This window comes from Phacochoerus africanus, chromosome 8, assembly GCF_016906955.1.
Source record: "Phacochoerus africanus isolate WHEZ1 chromosome 8, ROS_Pafr_v1, whole genome shotgun sequence".
NCBI lineage: Eukaryota > Metazoa > Chordata > Mammalia > Artiodactyla > Suidae > Phacochoerus > Phacochoerus africanus.
This window is the reverse complement of record NC_062551.1, coordinates 47352055-47371106: the sequence shown is the minus strand read 5'-3', so window position 1 is coordinate 47371106 and position 19052 is coordinate 47352055. Positions and strand designations below refer to the sequence as shown.

Genomic DNA, 19052 nt, shown 5'->3' with positions numbered 1-19052 from the left:
GGGGGGGAGGGGGGCCTCTGGTCGCTCCCCAGCCTCTTCCTTCCCCCTGGCCTGGGGCTGGGTGGGGAGGGGCAGTTCCTCTTTCCTTCCCCAGCGCCGAGGAGGCCCCAGCTCCCAAGGGGCGAAGAAGCTGGAGGCTGGTGACGGGGGAGGAGCTGAGCCCCGCTCTTGCGGGACCCCCTCCCCCTCAGGAAGCATGAACAGGAAAGACAGCAAGAGGTGAGAGGACCCTCCCCACAGGGACCAGGAGCGCCTAAGCCCCGGGCCCCAGGGCTGCCGGGGAAGGTTGGGGGAGGCTCCAACGAGGCGGGTAGGGTGTGGGGCTGCCGGCTCGAGCAGGGGGCCGCCAGGTAGAAAGATGCTCCAGGGAGTCCAGAGGCAGCTGGGCTGGGGCTGTTTGCGTGAGCGTCTGTGTCTTAGCCTCGCGCTCTCTGGAGTCTGAGCTGCTCCAACCCCGTTTTCCCCGTGCACCCCACCCCCTGACCCTAACTCCCTAGAGGCTAGCTGTCTCTGTCCTTCCCGCCCCCCACCCCCCCCCCGCGCGCCCGGGTCTTCTTGGCTCCCCCGTCCAGTCACTCGCTGCCTTCTTCCCGGGACTGGAAACTCCAGATTCCCGCAAGGCCTTGCCCCAGGGGAAGGGGAGTGTGACGCCGGGGCAAGGGGGCTCCCCTGTCTCTTCAGCTACCCCTGGCTGCTCCAGACACGACCCCAGGGCAGACAGTCCACAGGCAAGGGCCTAGCAGCTGACTGTGCCAGAAGCTTCTGGACTAGAGCTCCTGTTACCTGCAAGCTTGCCTTCCTGCCCTTACCCTGGTGACAGGTGGCGAGGTCCCTAGCCTGGGCAGCTCTTCCTGCCTCCCCCAGCATGTCTCTGATGGGCAAACGGTCCCCTCCCGATAATATCCAGGAGTTTAGTGGTGGAGACCTGGTTGTCTCATTTTCTGGCTGTGTGACCTTAGGTAAGACACTGAACCACTCTGTGCCTCAGTTTCTTCTCTCAATAGAATAATCATAGGCCTTCTGAGGAGGGGCATGTAAGCCCTCAGTGGTACCATCTAGACCTATGGTTCTCAAGCTTGAGCATGCATCAGAACCACATAGAGGGCTTCGAAAACAGAGGCTCCTGGGCTCACCTCCAAGGTTTCTGATTCTGTAGGTCTGGGCTGGGGCCTGAGAATTTGTATTTATATCAGGTTCCCAGGTGACGTTGTTAGTATTTGCTGGGGACTGTGCTTTGAGAACCACTGGTCTTGATAGATGCTCACCCCTCTGCCCATACACATTCAGTACTCAAGAATGCCAGCTCTTACCTGGCAACATTCAATACTGATTTACTCTGCCCTTAGGATGCACCAGGAACATGGCAATGCCCTTCTTATGAGAGTCTCCCAATTTCTGGTTTCAGCTCCATTCCCCACACCTGGCTCCATCACATTCCCTCTCTGCATCTCAAATTTACCTTTCCCACCTCTGGCCACTTAAGAGTCTAAGCAAATGAAATCCCCCCACCCTTTTTTTTTTTTTTTTTTTTAGGGCCGCACTTACAACATATGGAGTTTCCTAGGCTAGGGGTCTAATTGGAGCTACAGCTGCCTGCCACTGCCACATCAGATCCAAGCCATGTCTGCTATCTATATACCACAGCTCACAGCAATGCCAGATCCTTAACCCACTGAGTGGGGCTAAGGATCGAACCTGCAACCTGCTGGTCCCTAGTCGGATTCATTTCCACTGCACCATGATGGGAACTCCTGAAACCCCTTATTTAGCACTTTTGAAGAGCAGGGCATTGAATGGTCCTAATAAATTCCTGGGGAAGTTCCAAGGATGACTCTCATTTTTCAAATGAAAAGACTGAGGATCAGAGAAATTATGTGATTAATATAAAGTTACATCGTCAGCATAAATTCCTCCAATCCAGTTTTGTCTGACCCTTGTGGAAGCCAAAGCCATTCTGCCCGGATTCTGCTCCCTCTTTCCTCTGCCATCCCTCTCTCTCCGTTACCCCCTTTCCCCAACGAGAACAGGAGCCTCCAGGAGGCACAGGGCAGAGTAGGGATTACTTTGAAACTTTCCTTGAAGCTGCCTCAGCCTCAGGGACCCCGCCCAACTCTGAAGAGCTCTGGTGAGGCCACTGTGCACCCATATCTTCTCTCCAGGCTCCAGACCTAGGGACCCAGGCTTGCAGCTAAGACTCAGGTCCTGTCGAAAGGCTGGCTTGGGAGAGGGATCTGTTCACCTTAGTGCGGGTCACGGAGGCGGGATAGAAGGAAGAGATGGAATCTGAGGGATCTGCTTCTCTCTTGAGGGCTGGGAGGAGGAGGGGCAGATGTTGCAGAGCGAAGGGGAATTCTGGGGAGTGTCCCTGAAGGCAGAACCTCGCATGATTCCCCCTGGGGAGGACAATAAGGACACTGGGGGTCTTTTCCTGTGGTTCCCCAGGAAATCAGAAGTAACAGGAAGCCTCTCCCGCCTTGGGAGCCTTGGGACCATAGAGTCAAAGGGAGTTGGAGGGTAATGCCTGGAGGAGAGCGTTCTTACGATCCCTGGAGTAGTCTCAGGGTCTTCTCCCATGATTCCCTCGGGGGGGGGGGTGTTCAGGGTAGTCTTAGGATCTTCTCCCCTAATTCCATGAAGAGGGCAGGAGTAACCCCTGGAGTTGCCTTGTAGGAGAAGGCTCCCATGATCTGGAATACTCCTGCCATGAATCCATGGTAGGTCAGGACTAACCCTAGGACCTTGCCTTTAGGAAGCTACTCCCAGGATGCCTTGGGGCTTTGGGGTCAAGAAGAATTCTGAGGGTCTGTCTGAAGGAAGGGGCTCCCATGATTCCCTAGTGGCTGTGCCCACAGGAAGTCCCACCAGGAATGCCTGGGGAAGACAGGGGGGCGGGGCCGGCCCCGACCAGCCCGCCGCCACAAGACATGCCCCAGCCCCCGGGAAATCAGCAAGGTCATGGCTTCCATGGCCCTGGGCATGCTGAACGAGGGTGGCTGCAGTGAAGATGAGCTGCTGGAGAAATGCATTCAGTCCTTCGGTGAGTGTCCCCTCCTTGGCCAGCCTCCCCAGTCCTGAGGTTGGGCCAAGGACCCATCTCTTTCTGGGCCTCAATTTGAAGGGTATTAAATGGGAGCAGGGAGTTCCCTCGTGGGTCAGCAGACTAAGGATCTGATGCTGTCACTGCTGTGGCTCTGGTCACTGCCGTGGCACAGGTTCGATCCCCAGCCCTGGGAACTTCCACATGCTGTGGGCGCGGCCAAGAAAAATGGGAGCAAGAATGTGTAGAATGAATCTCAAACTACATTATAGGGATAAGAGACACCTGTGTTTCTTTTTCCTGCTTTGGGAGGGGGGAGGTCTGAAGCCATTTCTATCTTCAGTGCGACTTGCCAGGCAAGATGCTGGTCCATGCTCAGTACAGACAAGGAAACAGAGCAAAGGACACCAAGTTCCTTGCCTGAGTTCGTACAGGGAGTCACTGGGAGAGCTGGGGTTTGAACCAGGCGGTCCAACCGGCTCTGGAAGCTATTCAGTCCATTGCCTGGGGCCATGCTGACACAGACTCCCCTTCTCCCGCCCTCAGACTCCACTGGCAGCCTGCGCCGTGGGGACCACATTCTCAACATGGTACTGGCCATGCACAGTTGGGTGCTGCCTTCAGCCCACCTTGCGGCCCGTCTGCTGACCTTATATCCTCCCAGGGCCATGAGCAGTGAGTGAAGGGTGGAGGGTGCAGAGCAGAGACGTGAGAGCCTGGGAGATGGGCATGGGTGAGCAGGCAGGTCTGGGATGCTGGATAACAGCCTTGACAGGAACTCAAGTACCAGGAGGCCACAGGAAGCACGAAGGACCTGAGGAGGCTGCAGATCTGTCACCTGGTCAGGTAAGGCTAGGCCAAGACCTCCAATCCCATGACCCAAGATCCTAACTCTACTGCGCCACCCCCCGAAAAAAACACTTCCTAGAGACCACTTAGCCCTGCTCCCTCAAATCTCACTTCTGGGACACCCCCTGGCTTGGTTCCTAAAACCCTCCCCGTTCTCCTCCTTAGACTCCTCTTACAGACCCCTGACCAGAGCCTCTGGACCATCTCCCAGCTGGTACCCTGAGCCCTCCAGCTTGGATTCCAACTCCCACCTCCAGTGTACCCCAGCTTAGCTTCTAAGACCCCCCTTCCCCCGCCAGACCTCACCCCCAGAGGCCCCCGACCTAGTTCCTAAAATCCACCCCCACTACTCTGCTTCTAGTCATGCCACTTCTGGGAGAGCCCCCAGTCTGTCTTCTGTAGATCCCTCAGCCCGTGTTAAGAGTCCTCCTAGAGAGCCAGCGTGGTGCCTCTGTGAACCCTGGCCTTCCAGAGACCCCCTGCGCCACACATTTAGAGACCCCTCAACCCAAGAGTCCCCTTTCAGAGAAGTGCCCACCCCCACCACTCCTAACCTCTCTCAGGTATTGGCTGACCCAGCACCCTGAGACGGTACACCAGGAGCCCCAGTTAGAAGAGGTTATAGCTCGCTTCTGGGCCACTGTGGAGAAGGAGGGCAACTCAGCCCAGCGGAGCCTGGGAGACTCCCCTAACCTGTGAGTCAGCCCCTTCCCCTTCCCTCCCTACTGCCTCCTCCCTCCACACCCCACACCCTCCACCCTGAGCCCCCAGTACTCTGCCCCTCTTTGCTCCCAGGCTGAGCCCGGGTGGCCCTGGCCCCCCGCCCCCCATGAGCAGCCCAGGACTGGGCAAAAAGTGCAAAGTGTCCTTGCTTTTTGACCATCTGGAGACGGGGGAGCTGGCACAGCACCTGACTTACCTGGAGTTCAGGTCCTTCCAGGCTATCACGGTAAGGACTCCCTCCCCCCTCCCCAGCTGGGGAAGGCTAGGGGTGGGGTGGGACCTGGCTGGGGCCAGGCAGGTCCGAGAGGACCCCTGCATGGACATGTGGCAGGGATCACAAACTCTCAAACTTGGGTGCTAGAGGGTCCAGGAAGACAGTTAAGCTGGCTGAGCACAGAGCCCCTGAATTCAAAGCCCATCAGCCCCTTCCTATCTGTGTAATTTTGAACTAGTTTCTCAACCTCTCTGGGACTCAGTCTTTTCATTCGTAAAAAGGAGGTCATAAAACTTCATTGGACAGTTGAGGAAATTAAATTAATATGTCCATTTAAAAATGCTTGTTGCAGCGCCAGCACATAGTAAGCGCTCAAAATATTTTATTAATTGTTCATTTATTTGAAAAGCATTTAAATTCACTGTACCTCAGTTCTGTTATCTACAAACGGGAGACTTAGTTCCTGCCTCATAGGAGCAGTGCCTGGTCCAGAGTAAATGCTATCTGGTTGAACCATTTGAAATTTTGACTTATTTTACCTCCCCAAATGGTAATTTCAAATGCTTCAACCTATATAGAAGTGTTTAGCTATTGCCAACCTGCCATCATCATTTTGAGGGCAGGTGGGATCTGGCTCCTTCAGGTGAAAATTTCCTGATTGTATACACACATACACACACACACACACACAACTGCAGTGGATGTATGTAATGTTGACCCCTTAAGCAGAACAAATAGACATTGGTTTTATGTCCTCTTCACTGGCATTCCCTTTGCTCCAGTCAGGTATACAGTTAGGAGCCATAGACTGGGCTCCCACCCTGACTCAGGCCTGTGTGACCCTGGGCAAATTACTTAGCGTCTCTGCGCCTCAGTGACCTCATCTTTACAATAGGAATAATATGGTATTCACTTAATGGATTGTGAGGCTATGACAAAGGGCTCAGAATAGTGCCCAGCTTTCTTTAAACATGTCTCCTCGGATGGGACAGGGCCATGGTGACGTTAGGAACATGTGATGTCCTTAGGACTTGGGAGGTCGTGACTGCTTGTGGGTGGCCTGTGAGGCGCAGGGCCTGAGCACCAGAGCCCACCCTGACGCCCACCTCACCCCTAGCCGCAGGACCTGCGGGGCTACGTTTTGCAGGGCTCCGTGCGGGGCTGCCCGGCCCTGGAGGGATCCGTAGGTCTCAGCAACAGCGTGTCCCGCTGGGTGCAGGTCATGGTGCTGAGCCGTCCCGGGCCCGCACAGCGCGCGCAGGTGCTAGACAAGTTCGTCCACGTGGCACAGGTGAGGCCCACCCCGCCGCTGAGAACCAGACCGCGCGGTCCCCTGCCGCTCCAGGGCTCCGGAGCGGCGGCGTCACCGCCTCCCGGCCCCGCCCTATCGCCTCGCGCCGGACCCTGGCCTTGCGCTCTACACATTAAGCCCGCCCTGGCCCCACCTCTCGGTCCCCAAAGTGGCAGTGGACGACATTCCTCCTGACTCCTTGTTCCAGGCCCTCTGCCGGAATAGTCTATCCCCGGGGCGGTGAAAGAAGAGGCTCTTTCGTGCCCCCGCCTTTGTGTCAGCCCCTTCCCCGATCCTCAGGCCTCAGCCAGCCCTTCGCGCCGTGGCGTCCTCCGCACCGCCCGCGGTCTCCCTCGCCCTGCCCCCCGTCCTCCCTTCCAGACTCGTTCCCTCCCTTCGGGAGAAAAGGGAAGCCCTCCTGGCCCGGGCGTGGCCACGCGCCTTTGCGTACTTCCTCGCAGGCCACGCCCTTCCTCTGGCATCTTCCTTCACCTTGCTTCCCCTGCCCGGCCCCTTGGACTTGGAGATTCTGGCGTGTGCCCGGAGTCTCTTCTGTCTTGAGCATCTTCCACTCCTCCCTGGCCCCAGTTTCTCCCCCAAGCGACCTACACCCTTCAAACTTGAGAAAAGGGAGGGCAGAGGCTGCTGTCCCTGATGGCGGCCAACCCCGCACCTGTCCCGTGCCTACTCACTCTGACCCCACTCGCCTCTGCCCGGCTCCTAACTCCTGCCCAGAGCCCAGGCCTTCCTGTCTCCTCCTAGGCTTCTGATTCCCAGAGCAGAGACCCCCCCTCCCCCAGGCGCCTGACAGCCTGAACCTATCAGAGCCCTCCACGCCTGTCTGACACAGACCTGTCAACTCCCCAAACCATTCCAACTCCACTTACTTTTTTCTGACCTCACGCTAATGTATCACCTGCCTGACCCCTGTGCAATGCCACCTGCTTGCGGCCCTCTCTTGCCTGACACATCTCACCTGATACTTACACTGGCCCATGCCCACATACACCTGAGACCCCAACCCAACTGAGGTGCTGTCATTTGAACCCCCAGTCTGCCTGTCCTCCATGTGGTACCCACCATCTCCTCTGCATCACCCTCCCTTCCTAGAAGCTCCGCCAGCTGCAGAATTTCAACACGCTGATGGCAGTCACTGGGGGCCTGTGTCATAGCGCTATCTCCAGACTCAAGGATTCCCACACCCACCTGAGCCCTGACAGCACCAAGGTGAGCCCCCACTGCCCTCCTGAAAGTTCCAGTGGTCAATTAGCCTGAACCTGTGCACCTTCCCCAACCCCCCTCCATCCCTTCCCAGGGGCCCTGGAGCCACCTAGAGACCTTGCTCCTCCAAATTCCACAGATGCCCAGACTTTGTCTGCCTCTGTCCTTCTTTCTCTCTCCTTATCCATGGTGCCCACCCCTCTCTACTCTCTGTGCATCTGGTCCTGAGCAGGACTGGAGGGAGACACAAGGCATGCTAGTAGAGAACCTGCAGCCCAGGTGGGAAGTGAACTGAGGCCCGCAGGGATGCCAATATCTGGGCCACACGGGAGGCACCTGGGTTGGGGGGGTACCCTGAAAGTGTCAGGGAGAGTGAGTCATTCACAAGTCTGGTGTGTGGCTGAGGTCAGGACGTGGCAGGATATGAGGCCAGAGATGCCCATGGGAAAGCCTGTTGAGCCTTTTGCCGGCTGAACTAAGGTGTCTGGGCTTTATCTAGACAGCAGTGGGGAGCCAGGAAAGGTTTGAGAGTGAGGACAGCATCCATGATCAGATTTGGGTGTTTGAGCTTCTTTTTTTTTTTTTGGCCATGCTTGCGGCATGCAGAAGTTCCCAGGCCAAGGATCAAACCTGAGCCACAGCAGGGACAATGGGACATCCTTAACTGCTAGACCATCAGGGAACTCCAGATTGGGGTTTTGAAAAACCCCTCTAGCATGGGGATAGTGGGGCCTTTCTGAGATGGGGGCCCAAGAGTTAGAGCAGTCTTGGGAGATGTCAAAGCCAGGGTGGGACGTGGAGGGGCATGGGGAGGCATCCACAATGCCACTGGGCCCCTGGGGGTCCAGAGCCCATGCAGGAGGCTGCTCGGATATGCCCCTTCAGGGAGCTAGGGGAACAGAGCTGCCTTCCCCATTACATGCCCCCAGAACCTGCTTCTCCCCCACAGGCCCTGCTGGAGCTGACTGAGCTCCTGGCCGCCCACAACAACTATGCCTGTTACCGCCGCACCTGGGCTGGCTGCACGGGCTTCCGGCTGCCTGTGCTGGGAGTGCACCTCAAGGACCTGGTATCCCTGCACGAGGCACAGCCCGACAGGTTGCCCGATGGCCGCCTGCATCTACCCAAGCTCAACAGCCTCTACCTGAGGCTGCAGGAGCTGGCAGCCCTCCAGAGGCAGCAGCCCCCTTGCAGTGCCAACGAGGACCTGCTGCATCTGCTCACGGTGAGCAGCCCAGGCAGGGCTCCCAGAGGCTGAGCCTGCAGGGTACTGAGATTCAGGGTCCTGGGTGGGTGAGGGGCTGCAGGACCGGGATCGAATCATAGAACAGTGCTGGAATGCCTGGACTTTGAAGCCAGGGCTTCTAGTTTTGGGTTGTTGGTTTTTTTACTGTGTGGCCTTGGGCAAGTCACTTAACCCCTCAGTTTCCTTAACCACAAAATGGGAATAGTAATAGGACCCACTTCAGAGAGTGGTTGAAAACAATCAATAATGTAATTCATGTAACTCGTATGATTCATATAAAGTACTTAAAAGCCTAACTGCAACTCAGTGAACTCTACATAAGTGATGCATTTTCCCCCAATACTCTCAGCAACTCAAGGATCCATTCATCTGAGCTCCAGAATCGCTTCGGGATTTTGCGCTCCTGAACTCTTAAGGTTCTGAGCTTCTCAAGCTACTCGTCCAAAATGTCAAGCTTTAACATATCCAGGAATCTAAGCAAAGAGCTAAACCGGTTATTGATCACTTATTATGTGCCAGGCACCATGTGAAACCATCCCTATTCCATCCTCACAGCCCTACGAGGAGGGGACCCTTATCGTGCCCACTCTGCAGACTAGGAAGCTGAGGTTCACAAAGATCAGATCACTTGCCCCCCATCCCACAGCAGGCCAGCTTCAGAACATGAGTGATTTTAACCACCACACTATGTCCTAACACTGGGAGTGTGGGATTCTGGCAATATTTTATTTTGGGGGGGGGGGCAGGGGGGAGAGGGAGGTTTCATTCTAAAGAGCTATAAATTAAGAAAGACTGGGATCCTGAGGAACACGTAGTCTAAGACTGAAACACTGACTTTCGGATCCTAAGACAGGACCAGCAGCATATTGAAAATGTGGGGCTCCTTGCCTGACACTATTAAGAATTTCAAGGTGCTGACAGCAGAGCATTAAATGAAGTGGGGGGCCTTCTAAGTGTGGGGCCTGCCTGTGACATTGGCTCTGCCCTAAGATGATTGGTGCCCAAGACACTGTGCTCTGCTGATTCCAAAAAGCCGTCAACCCAAATATTTACTGAGCACCTGCTGTAGGCCAGGCACTACTTGAGGCGCTTAGGCTCACAGCAGTGCCTACATCAGAAAAAAAAACTGCTGTTCTTGTGAGGCTGACTTCCTAGTGGGGGAGACACGCCAGCGGAACAAACCAAATAGGTAAATCATATGGTCTTTTAGGTACTAAGAGCAATAGAGAAAATTGAAGCAGGAATGGGCAAGGAAAGTGATAAGGGTTTGCAATCTTATAAAGGATCAAAAAAGCATCAGTGAGAATACAGCATTTCTGGACTAGGCGACCGGCAGTGTGGAGAGTGAATGAGGGCTCCGTGGGAGAGAGGACCCTGGGGGTTGCAGGGAAGAGGGGCTTTGGGAAGAGGAGACGGGGGTCCCGGCAGGCAGAGGCTGGAGGTAGGAGCATGGAGACAAGGAGGGTCGGTAACGCCCTGCCGGCCCCCAGCTTTCCCTGGACCTCTTCTACACGGAGGATGAGATCTATGAGCTATCTTACGCCCGGGAGCCCCGCTGTCCCAAGAGTCTGGTGAGCCCCCATCCCTGACCTCTGACCTCCAGCTCAAGGCTCTGCACTGTCTAACTGGGCCCGTCTGTCCCTGCCTCAGCCACCCTCCCCCTTCAAGGCGCCCCTGGTGGTGGAGTGGGCCCCTGGCGTGACACCCAAGCCTGACAGGGTCACTCTGGGTCGGCACGTGGAGCAGCTGGTGGAGGTGAGGAGGAGCCCTGAGCTGGAGGAGGGATCTGAGACCGCGGGGACCCTGACTCGGCCTGACTCTCCCCTTCCCGGGCTCCTCCGAAGTCCGTGTTCAAGAATTATGACCCTGAAGGCCGAGGCACCATCTCTCAGGAGGACTTGGAGCGACTCTCAGGCAACTTCCCCTTCGCCTGCCATGGGCTTCACCCGCCCTCCTGTCAGGGGTAGGTGCCTGCGACTTCTGGGTTCCCTGAAGACGAGGGACTGGGGTTGCCGGGACTCCCGGGTCTGGGAGAAAGGGGCCAGGCCTGCTGAAGCCCGGTCTCCCCCCCTCCCCACCCCAGGAGGGGCTCCTTCAGCCGAGAGGAGCTGACAGAGTACCTGCTCCGGGCCAGCGCCATCTGCTCCAAACTGGGCCTGAGCTTCCTGCACACCTTCCAGGAGGTCACCTTCCGCAAGCCCACCTTCTGCGACAGCTGCAATGGCTTTGTGAGCCCTCTGCCCGCCGTTACCCTGAGGGCCCATCTCCCCTGGAGCACCCTGACTCCTCACAGCCTGGGCCCGGGAAGCCAGCCCTGCCCTGGAGGGCTCATAGTCCCCAGACCCCAGACAATCCCCAAACAGTGGCTGTTCCCTACATCCTGGATCATTGTGAAGCCTAGATAAGGCCCAAACCCCAGACAGTCTCCATCCTGGGTAATTGTCAGACCCTGGATAATCTACAAACCTGGGTAGAATATCTCCCAACAGAATCAAGCTCTGAGTCTCTAGACCTCAGATAAATCAAACCCTGGATTATTTCCAAATTCAAGGTATCCTCAAACTCTGGATAACCAACAAATCCATCTCAAACCCAGACTCATTCATAAACCTTGGATTACTTCCCAAATTCACTTTTCCATTCACTAAATACACACTGGGTGCCTCCTGTGCGCCAGGCCCAGTTCTAAGGTGGGGCAGTGGGGCAGCGGCACAGCCAGAAGCAGAATAGACACAATGCCTGCCCACACGGCTTACGTTTTTTTAATTCCACATTTTGCACTATCCTGATAGCGCAGAGGACTCTCTACACTTGAGATAAGTTCCAAATTCCTTTAGTCCCCCAGGTCCCACATAAGCCTCGGACCTTGAGAATTTCTAGACTCTGGATGGCTTCCACACTCCCCGACAGCCCCTATCCCACCCCACCAGCAGCCCTCCCTCCCCAGCCTTGTAACCCATCTGCTTTCTCTTCCCAGCTCTGGGGTGTTAGCAAGCAAGGCTACCGCTGTCGGGGTGAGCGGGGCCTCGGTGTGGGGAGGGGGTCCAGGAAGGAGAGGGGCGCAGACGGGGCCTCTGGCCACTAACCACTGAATTTTCCCCAGAGTGTGGGCTGTGTTGCCACAAACACTGCAGAGACCAAGTGAAGGTGGAGTGTAAGAAGAGGCCCGGGGCCAAGGGCGATGGGAGCCCCCCAGGAGCCCCCGTCCCCCAGCCACCAGTCCCCCAAGCCAGCTGTGGTAAGACCCAGGGGTAGGGATCCTGGTAGATGAGGACTAATTTCAGGGTCACGAGGCCTTTGGCAGCCTACCCACCTCTCTCCCACCCACACCCCGCAACCAGGCACCGAGGACACGCTCTCCTACACACTAGCCCTGGAACTGGAGACCGGGTGCCACGTTCGCCATGCTTGGACCCAGACGGAGCCCCCCCACCCCTCCTGGGAACCAGAGACGGTGAGGAGGAGCTGCCCTCTACCCTCAGCTGGATACTCGTGGAGACCAGCCCATCCGCCTGGGGGAACCCAGACCCATACTCGGAAGTGCGGGACAGTTAAAATATGTAAAAGCCCTCAGCTGCTTGCGTAGGAGGGTGTATATACTGGTTAGTTTCTAATGTTGAGAGAAAAAAATAGAAATTTCAGCCACTAGTCGAACAGGAAAGGGAGTTTAGGAGGAAAAAAAAAAAAAGAAATCTATAAGATGGCAAGAATGAGGCCAAATATATCAGGAACTGTAATAAGTGGTGAAACAAAGTCCACTGCTCAAAAGCGGGGACTCTCGGATTGAGTTTTAAAAAATCCACAGGGGAGTTCCCGTCGTGGCGCAATGGTTAACGAATCCGACTAGGAACCATGAGGTTGCAGGTTCGGTCCCTGCCCTTGCTCAGTGGGTTAACGATCTGGCGTTGCCGTGAGCTGTGGTGTAGGTTGCAGACGCGGCTTGGATCCCGCGTTGCTGTGGCTCTGGCGTAGGCTGGTGGCTACAGCTCCGATTTGACCCCTAGCCTGGGAACCTCCATATGCCACGGGAGCGGCCCAAGAAATGGCAACAACAACAACAAAAGACAAAAAAAAAAAAAAAAAATCCACAGGGATGTGCATCCGTCCATGTCAGCAAGTCTAGGGGAGGCCGAGAACCGTGTGCTGGACATCTGCACTCCCTCATCCAGTGTCTTCCTCCTTCCAGGTCCCTTTGCCAGCACCGGCCCCACCACCCACCCAGTCCTCCAAGCCGAATGCCTAGACGTTGCCCTGGTCTCCTCTCTCCCGACTCCCTCCCCAGGGTCAGTCTCAAGTCCTACTCTTCGACCTCCACAGAATCCCCAAAGGCATCGGCTCCTGCCCATCGCTGAAGCATCCATCATCTCTTCCTCTGAAAGAAAGTGACTTTCGTCTTTTGCATCGGAGTGGCTATTCATCATCATCCCTTGTCTTGCGCTTACTATCTATGCAGCTGTGTGTTGGATCTGGTGAGACCTGGGCGTCACCTTGCCCACTCCTGAGATCCCCATTTTACGGCTGAGGAAGCAGGCTCAGTGGGGTAAACCGCTCACCCAAGGTGCACGCCTCGGTGGTGGAGGCAGGACTCACACCCAGGTCTGTCTGCCTCTAAAATGGAAGCTCCTGAGCAATATGCTCCACTGCTCTCACCGAGGGGCAGGAGCGGAGGGCACAGGGTGGGCAGAGTTCCAAACACTGGGGTTCCAGAGATGAGAGAGAAGGCCAGAGAAAGTGTGGAACAGGGAGGGAGCCTGGGAAGCCCTAAGTCAGATCACGTTGGTCTCTTGCTCAGAGGAAAAGCCAAGTTCTCACTACCCGCCCCCAACCCCCACCCCCGGCTCCCCCACACATGATCTGCCCCCATCACCTCCCTGACCTCCCCTCCCACCACTCACCGCCTCACTCATCCTGCTTCAGCTACACTGGCCTCTGATGTTCCCTGATCATGCCCCAAAGACCCCTACCTCAGGGCCTTTGCACCGGCTGCTCCCTCGGCCTGGGAAGCTCTTCCACAGAGGTCCACATGGCTCCCTCTCTGGGACTTAGCTCAAGCGTCACCTTCTCAGTGAGGCCTCCCCAGTCACATTTAAATTTGCAACCCCCCTGCCATGGTCCCAGTCCTGCCTTCCTGCTGTATTTTTCTCTAAAGCCCTTTCCCCATCTGACAGATTATACTTTCTAAACTGCTTTTTGTCACCAGAAAGGTCAGCTCCAGGAGAGGTGTGCCCCCGGTGCCTAGAACAAGGCTGGCACAGAGTGGGTACCTGGCAGCTGTTTGTCCAGCACCTGCACGTCTCCGTCCTCATGCTCCCAGGGAGGGAAAGATGCTGCTGAAGAGCAAAGGACCTTGAGGGTCGGAGCAGCAGGGGCCTGTTCAGACCCAGGGGGCAGAGACCCCCTACCCCTCCTCAAACCCGAGCACCCCTGGCCTGGCCCCCACAGAGACAGGTCCTAGGACTGTCATAAATTAAATTTATTTTCCAAAGAACATGGTCCTTGGTGTTGAATGGTAGATGGGGGAGGACAACTGGGGCCTCAGGCTGGGGTGCCAGATGCCAGGAGAGACCCTCAGAGTGACAACTCAGGGTATTAAGGTCAGCATCTCAGGGAGGCCCCCCTCCCCCAACCACCAGTCCCCCTTCACTTCTTCTTCTTCTTGTGGCCCCAGCACTGGCGGCCTGCCTTCCGCCCGCCTCCGTCCTCTCTTCTGCTCTGCCAGCTGGGCATGGGAGGCTCCAGCTCATCTGGGCGGCCCCCCCGGTCTGGCACGCTGCCCATGAGCACCTGGGGGTTGATTAGACTTGAGTTTCAGAGGAGAAAAATATCTTGGACATGGGTACCAGAGAGCCAAAGGAACAGCATGAAGCTGAAAAAGGAAGGGCAGATGTTGACTGTATGGGTGCAGAGGCAGGGGGCTGGATGGGTGGGAGATACAGGCCTGGGGATTTCAAACTGGGCTCAAGGGGCCTGAGCAAAAGGGAAACAAAGATGAGGGTGAGGGCAGAGGTCTAGTACCCAACAACATGAATAAAGACACTTCAGCTTTTGTCTGTTTCCTGTTTGGGCTTCGGATAACGTTCCCAGCAAACCAGTGGCTTTTTTCCCCCTCAATATCTATCACTTGTGCATCAGCTCTAATATTACTTACTACAGTTCCTTAAAGCAAGTAACTCTTTTCTTAACTTCAATTCGGCTTCACTCCTTGCTGTACTAGACTTTAGGCCCTAAGAGTTATTCACACACGTATAAGACTTGAAACAGAGAGGTATGAGGCTAAATACATCATAATTTGAAGAGGGTAGTTTTGCTTTAAAAATGGTTAAAACCCAATACAATAGACAGGGTGAGGTGCTGGGGGAGCGGTGGGCTCAGTAAATAGGTAGACTTTGTTCTGAAGGCCCTGGGGAGCCATAGAAGGGTTTTGAGTCAGAAATGCTCTGTCAGATTTGAGGTGGCGAGAGGCAGAGGCTGGGAACCCAGGCAGAAGAGGGTAAAGCTCGGCCAGGGCAGAGGCTGAAAGGATCCAGAGCCAAGGATGCTGGAGCTCTTTCCACCCCCAGGTGCTCACCTTGTTGATAGCACAGCAGGTCCCTCGGCGGGCGGTCTTGCTAGTGGCGGGGACAAGGCGAGACAGGTCAGCTCGGGCAGCCAGGACATGTGCAATGGAGACATCCGATTCCGGGGTCAGAACCTCTCGAATTGGGATTAGCACTGCCTTCATGGCCTCTCCTTGGGCCTAGGGAGTGAAGGTGGACATGGAGAGCCCTTCCCAGATGAGAGCTGTATTTTTTCTTTTCTCTTTTTTTTTGTTTTTGCCTTTTAGGCACCCCGGGCATGTGGAAGTTCCCAGGCTAGGGGTGGAATTGGAGCTACAGCTGCTGGCCTACACCATAGCCACACCGGCGAGGGATCCGAGCCACTTCTGTGGCTTATGGCAACCCGGGATCCCTAACCCACTGAGCCAGGCCAGGAATCGAACCCGCATCCTCATGGTTCCTAGTCGGTTTCATTAACCACTGAGCCATGGAGGGAACTCCGGAGATCTGTAATCTTGAAAGCATCTCTTCCCTACTCAGGGCCTCACTTCCCACATCTTTTAGTAAGGGGTATTGCTCTCAATACACTAACAGCTCAGACCAGGGAATTCTAGAATGCCCTGGGGGTCCTGAGATTCCAAAGCCCCAAACCTCACAAGATTCTAAAATGTCCTGGGCCTCAGGAATTACAAGAGGGTCACATTCCTGGCCCTCATTCCTGCTCTCAACTTGCAGCCCCACAACTGGGTCACTCTCCTTCTGCCAAGGTCTTGTGCCCACACCTCTGCTCGCTCACTCCAGTGGAAAGCAGATGTTGTGAGGTCCAGGCGCTTGAGGAGGAGGCAGCGGCGGCAGCAGTACTGATCTTGCAGGCTTTGTGAGAGAGACTCCAGCGCTTCCTGGAGGAAAAGGTCTCAGTCATGCCAGGGTTCCCCCTTACTCCCACCTCTGGATGAGAACACTGTCCACATACAGCCGCCTCACATGGTCTTACCCATCTGGGGGCATCCAGCGGGTAGCTGAGAAGAGGCTGCAGGAACCCTGGGGGCAGGGAAGGCAGCAGCTCTGAGATCTGATGGGAAAAGGAGGAAGCTGAGGCTCTCTGGGCAGAAATTGGATGGATTCCTCCCAGTTCTCCACTGCCCTGAGGACCCAGGCCATGGAACCAAGAATGGCAATCACGGGAGTTCCTGTTACGGCTCAGTGGGTTAAGAACCAGGCTATTCATGAGGATGCGGGTTCCATCCCTGGCCTGCTCTGTGGTTCCAGGATCCAGGCGTTGCCGCAAGCTGCAGTGTGTAAGTCACATAGACTCAGCTCGGATCCGGCATTGCTGTGGCTGTATCGTAGGCCGGCAGCTGTAGCTCTCATTGGACTCCTAGCCTGAGAACTTCCACATGCCACGGGTGCGGCTCTAAAAATAAAAATAAAAATGAAAAAGTCAGTCGTGGAGTTCCCACTGTGGCATGGTGGGATAAGAATACAACTGCAGCTGCTGTGGTTGCTGCATAGGCGCAAGTTGGATCCCCGGCCCCATGTAGTGAGTTAAAGGATCCAGCGCTGCCTCAGCTGCAGCTGTGGCGCAGGTGGAAGCTGTGGCTCGGATTCAATCCCTGGCCCAGGAATTTCCATATGCCTCCGGCTCAGCCGGAAAGAAAGAAAGAAAAAAAAAAAAAGTGACGGTCACAGTTCTAGAAAACAGCAGTGGCTAGGGCACTCCTCCCCTGCCACTTCTGGAGAGGGGGCTCTCCCCCTACAAGGAAGGCAGGGTGGCCCGGGTGCAGAGGGGCTCCCACTCTCTACCTTGGCATGCAACTCCCGCAGCAGCTGGCTGGCGGGGGTCCCCCGCGGAGGTCTGGGCAGTCCCAGGGCTTGGAGAGTAAGCACCAGTTCCTGGACCAGGCCAGATTCCTCCTCTGCCCCCTCCCCTGCCCACTCTCCACCGGATGGCTCAAGGCTGGGATCCAGCCTGGGGTGCAGGCGGAGTAGGCGGGCTGCCTGGAGCTCCGAGCAGAGAAAGCCTAAAAGCAGAGAAAAGGAGCGACGCAATTAAGGAGGGCTGCCACCCCGCCTACCTGGCTCAACAAGTCCGAGCGGCTGCAAAACCACCGGCCTCCTAGGTCCGCTCACCTAGAACCCTGGCTCTACCTCAAGCGTAAGCTCCACCCACTTTGGGACCCAGCTCCCTCTTAGGACTTCTTAGGACTTCGAACCCTGCCCACTTAGGAATCACCAGCCTAACCCACCCAACGCGGAGCTCTTAGCCCGCCCCAATGTTCTGACCCCACCCACCTCCGGCCCTCTCGCCAGACTCAAACTTTTGACCGAGGCCCCTCGGGAACCCAGGCTCCACCTCAATGTGCGGAGCCCGCCCCCCTCGAGGCTGCAGCCTTGCCCACTTCCGCATCCCGGCCCGCCCCGGGCTCACGCAGCAGGCGCAGGCGCGCGCCCGGCTTCCGCAGGGAGGATGCGCAGTCTCTGCCGCAGAGCTCTCGATCGGGGCAGTGCAACTCCCGCAAAAGGCCGGCCAACTGTCGCAGGAATTCCTCCTCGGCGCCGGGACCTGCTGGAAGCGGGAGACGTCAGGGCATGGCGGCGGCACCAGCCGCTCCAGCCCCAGGGGCCTTCCTCTCCACGCGTACCGTCGCCGGCGCTCAGTGCCTCCGTGCCTTCCTCTTTCTCCCGCTCCAGGGCGTCCAGCGTCGCCAGCTCTGCCGCCAGCCGCGCGCACAGCGCCCTGAAGTCTGGGCACGAGGGGCCCGGCGACGCCCCCTCTGGGAAACCCTCATACCTGCAGCGGGGCCGAGGCAGCGGGAGGGGGCGGGGCAGGTCTGTAAGAATTTCTGAGGGCAAACCTGCTTCTTCCTCACCCCCCAGCCACACCCCGCTCCCCTTACCCCAGGGCCAGCAGGTCCCCGGCCAAGGCGGCCCACTCCCGCTCCTCCGCCTCCGCCCCCTCCATGAAAGTGTAGTCTCTTCGCCGGGCGCGCGCCCCCTGCTGGCCGGTGGGAGGCTCCTCCCCAGAACGGGCGTGCGCACCCCCAGTAACTGACCAATCAGCTAAGGGCCTTCGTCATTCCAATTGGTGCAGGAGGAGGCAGAGCCAGCTCCCAAGTTCACCGCCTATGAGGAATACTATAGAGCGCAGCCCTTTGGGTAACCAGTGAGGGCTCTGGAGAGCCCTCTGGCTCTGTAAATCCAGAGTCCGCTTTCAGTTTCCCAGCTGTCCCGACAGACCAACGGATGTGGCTCCTGATGCAACATAGAAGCAACTTTGGTTTCCTTTTCCTCAGCCTCCATCAGATGCCCTGTGGCTCTTAAAGCACCCCAGACCAAGTGTGGGAGTCTGCCCAAGTCCAAAAGCTTGTTAACTCCTTTTCTACTTAGAATTTTGTCAGGGACCCAGGAATCCCAGCTATACACATACTCACAAACCCAACAGTTGGTTCTTCTCATTGATCACAATGCGCCCTTTGAACCTTCACCCCTCTAGCTACTTACTAAACCCCGGAGAGAGGGAGTAGGTGCAATAAACCATTGCGATTAAGAGACTGCACCCTGGGAATGCAATCTTTTTTTGTTTGTCTTTTCTATGGCCGCACGGGGGCATGTGGAGGTTCCCAGGCTAGGGGTCTAATCAGAGCTGTAGCTGCCGGCCTACACCACAGACACAGACACAGACACACCAGATCCGAGCCGCATGTCACAGCAAAGCCGGATCCCCAACCCACTGGGCAAGGCCAGGGATCGAACCTGCAACCTCATTGTTCCCAGTCAGATTCGTTAACCTCTGAACCACGACGGGAACTCCCTGGTTTGTTTTTTAGAAGTGCAATCTCTTCTGCAGGCAGAGGTTAGTGTTTGACTTGACCATTCACCACCATTGTCTTCCTGCCAGATTGCTTCACATCCTTGTAATGAGGGTAATAAGAACC

At 56.4% G+C, this 19052-nt stretch overlaps 2 protein-coding genes across 6 annotated transcripts; one reads left to right on the top strand and one right to left on the bottom strand.

Moving 5' to 3' along the window:
• The first annotated feature begins 68 nt into the window (after positions 1-68).
• RASGRP4 (RAS guanyl releasing protein 4) lies at positions 69-14069 on the top strand. Of its 5 annotated transcripts, none has more exons than XR_007136260.1 (18): positions 69-219; positions 2853-3037; positions 3584-3689; positions 3821-3883; positions 4450-4581; positions 4682-4835; positions 5941-6114; positions 7225-7341; positions 8285-8560; positions 10072-10152; positions 10232-10336; positions 10426-10544; positions 10665-10809; positions 11559-11595; positions 11685-11819; positions 11923-12035; positions 12768-13050; positions 13782-14069. XR_007136260.1 is itself a non-coding variant. In XM_047789812.1 (17 exons), exons 1-17 carry the CDS (start codon positions 197-199, stop codon positions 12822-12824), a joined length of 2022 nt encoding a protein of 673 aa, XP_047645768.1. In that variant the 5' UTR covers positions 69-196; the 3' UTR covers positions 12825-14069. The 5 variants fall into 5 exon arrangements, 3 of the variants coding, with proteins under 3 accessions (XP_047645768.1, XP_047645769.1, XP_047645770.1); XR_007136259.1 differs by having other exon boundaries at positions 12768-13177; XM_047789812.1 differs by having other exon boundaries at positions 12768-14069.
• FAM98C (family with sequence similarity 98 member C) lies at positions 14040-18108 on the bottom strand. The gene is made up of 8 exons (XM_047789816.1): positions 18015-18108; positions 17760-17908; positions 17546-17680; positions 16921-17138; positions 16112-16189; positions 15900-16016; positions 15150-15317; positions 14040-14365 (listed from the first exon to the last, which is right to left on the bottom strand). Exons 1-8 carry the CDS (start codon positions 18077-18079, stop codon positions 14222-14224), a joined length of 1074 nt encoding a protein of 357 aa, XP_047645772.1. The 5' UTR covers positions 18080-18108; the 3' UTR covers positions 14040-14221.
• Between the last annotated feature and the right edge of the window lie 944 nt (positions 18109-19052).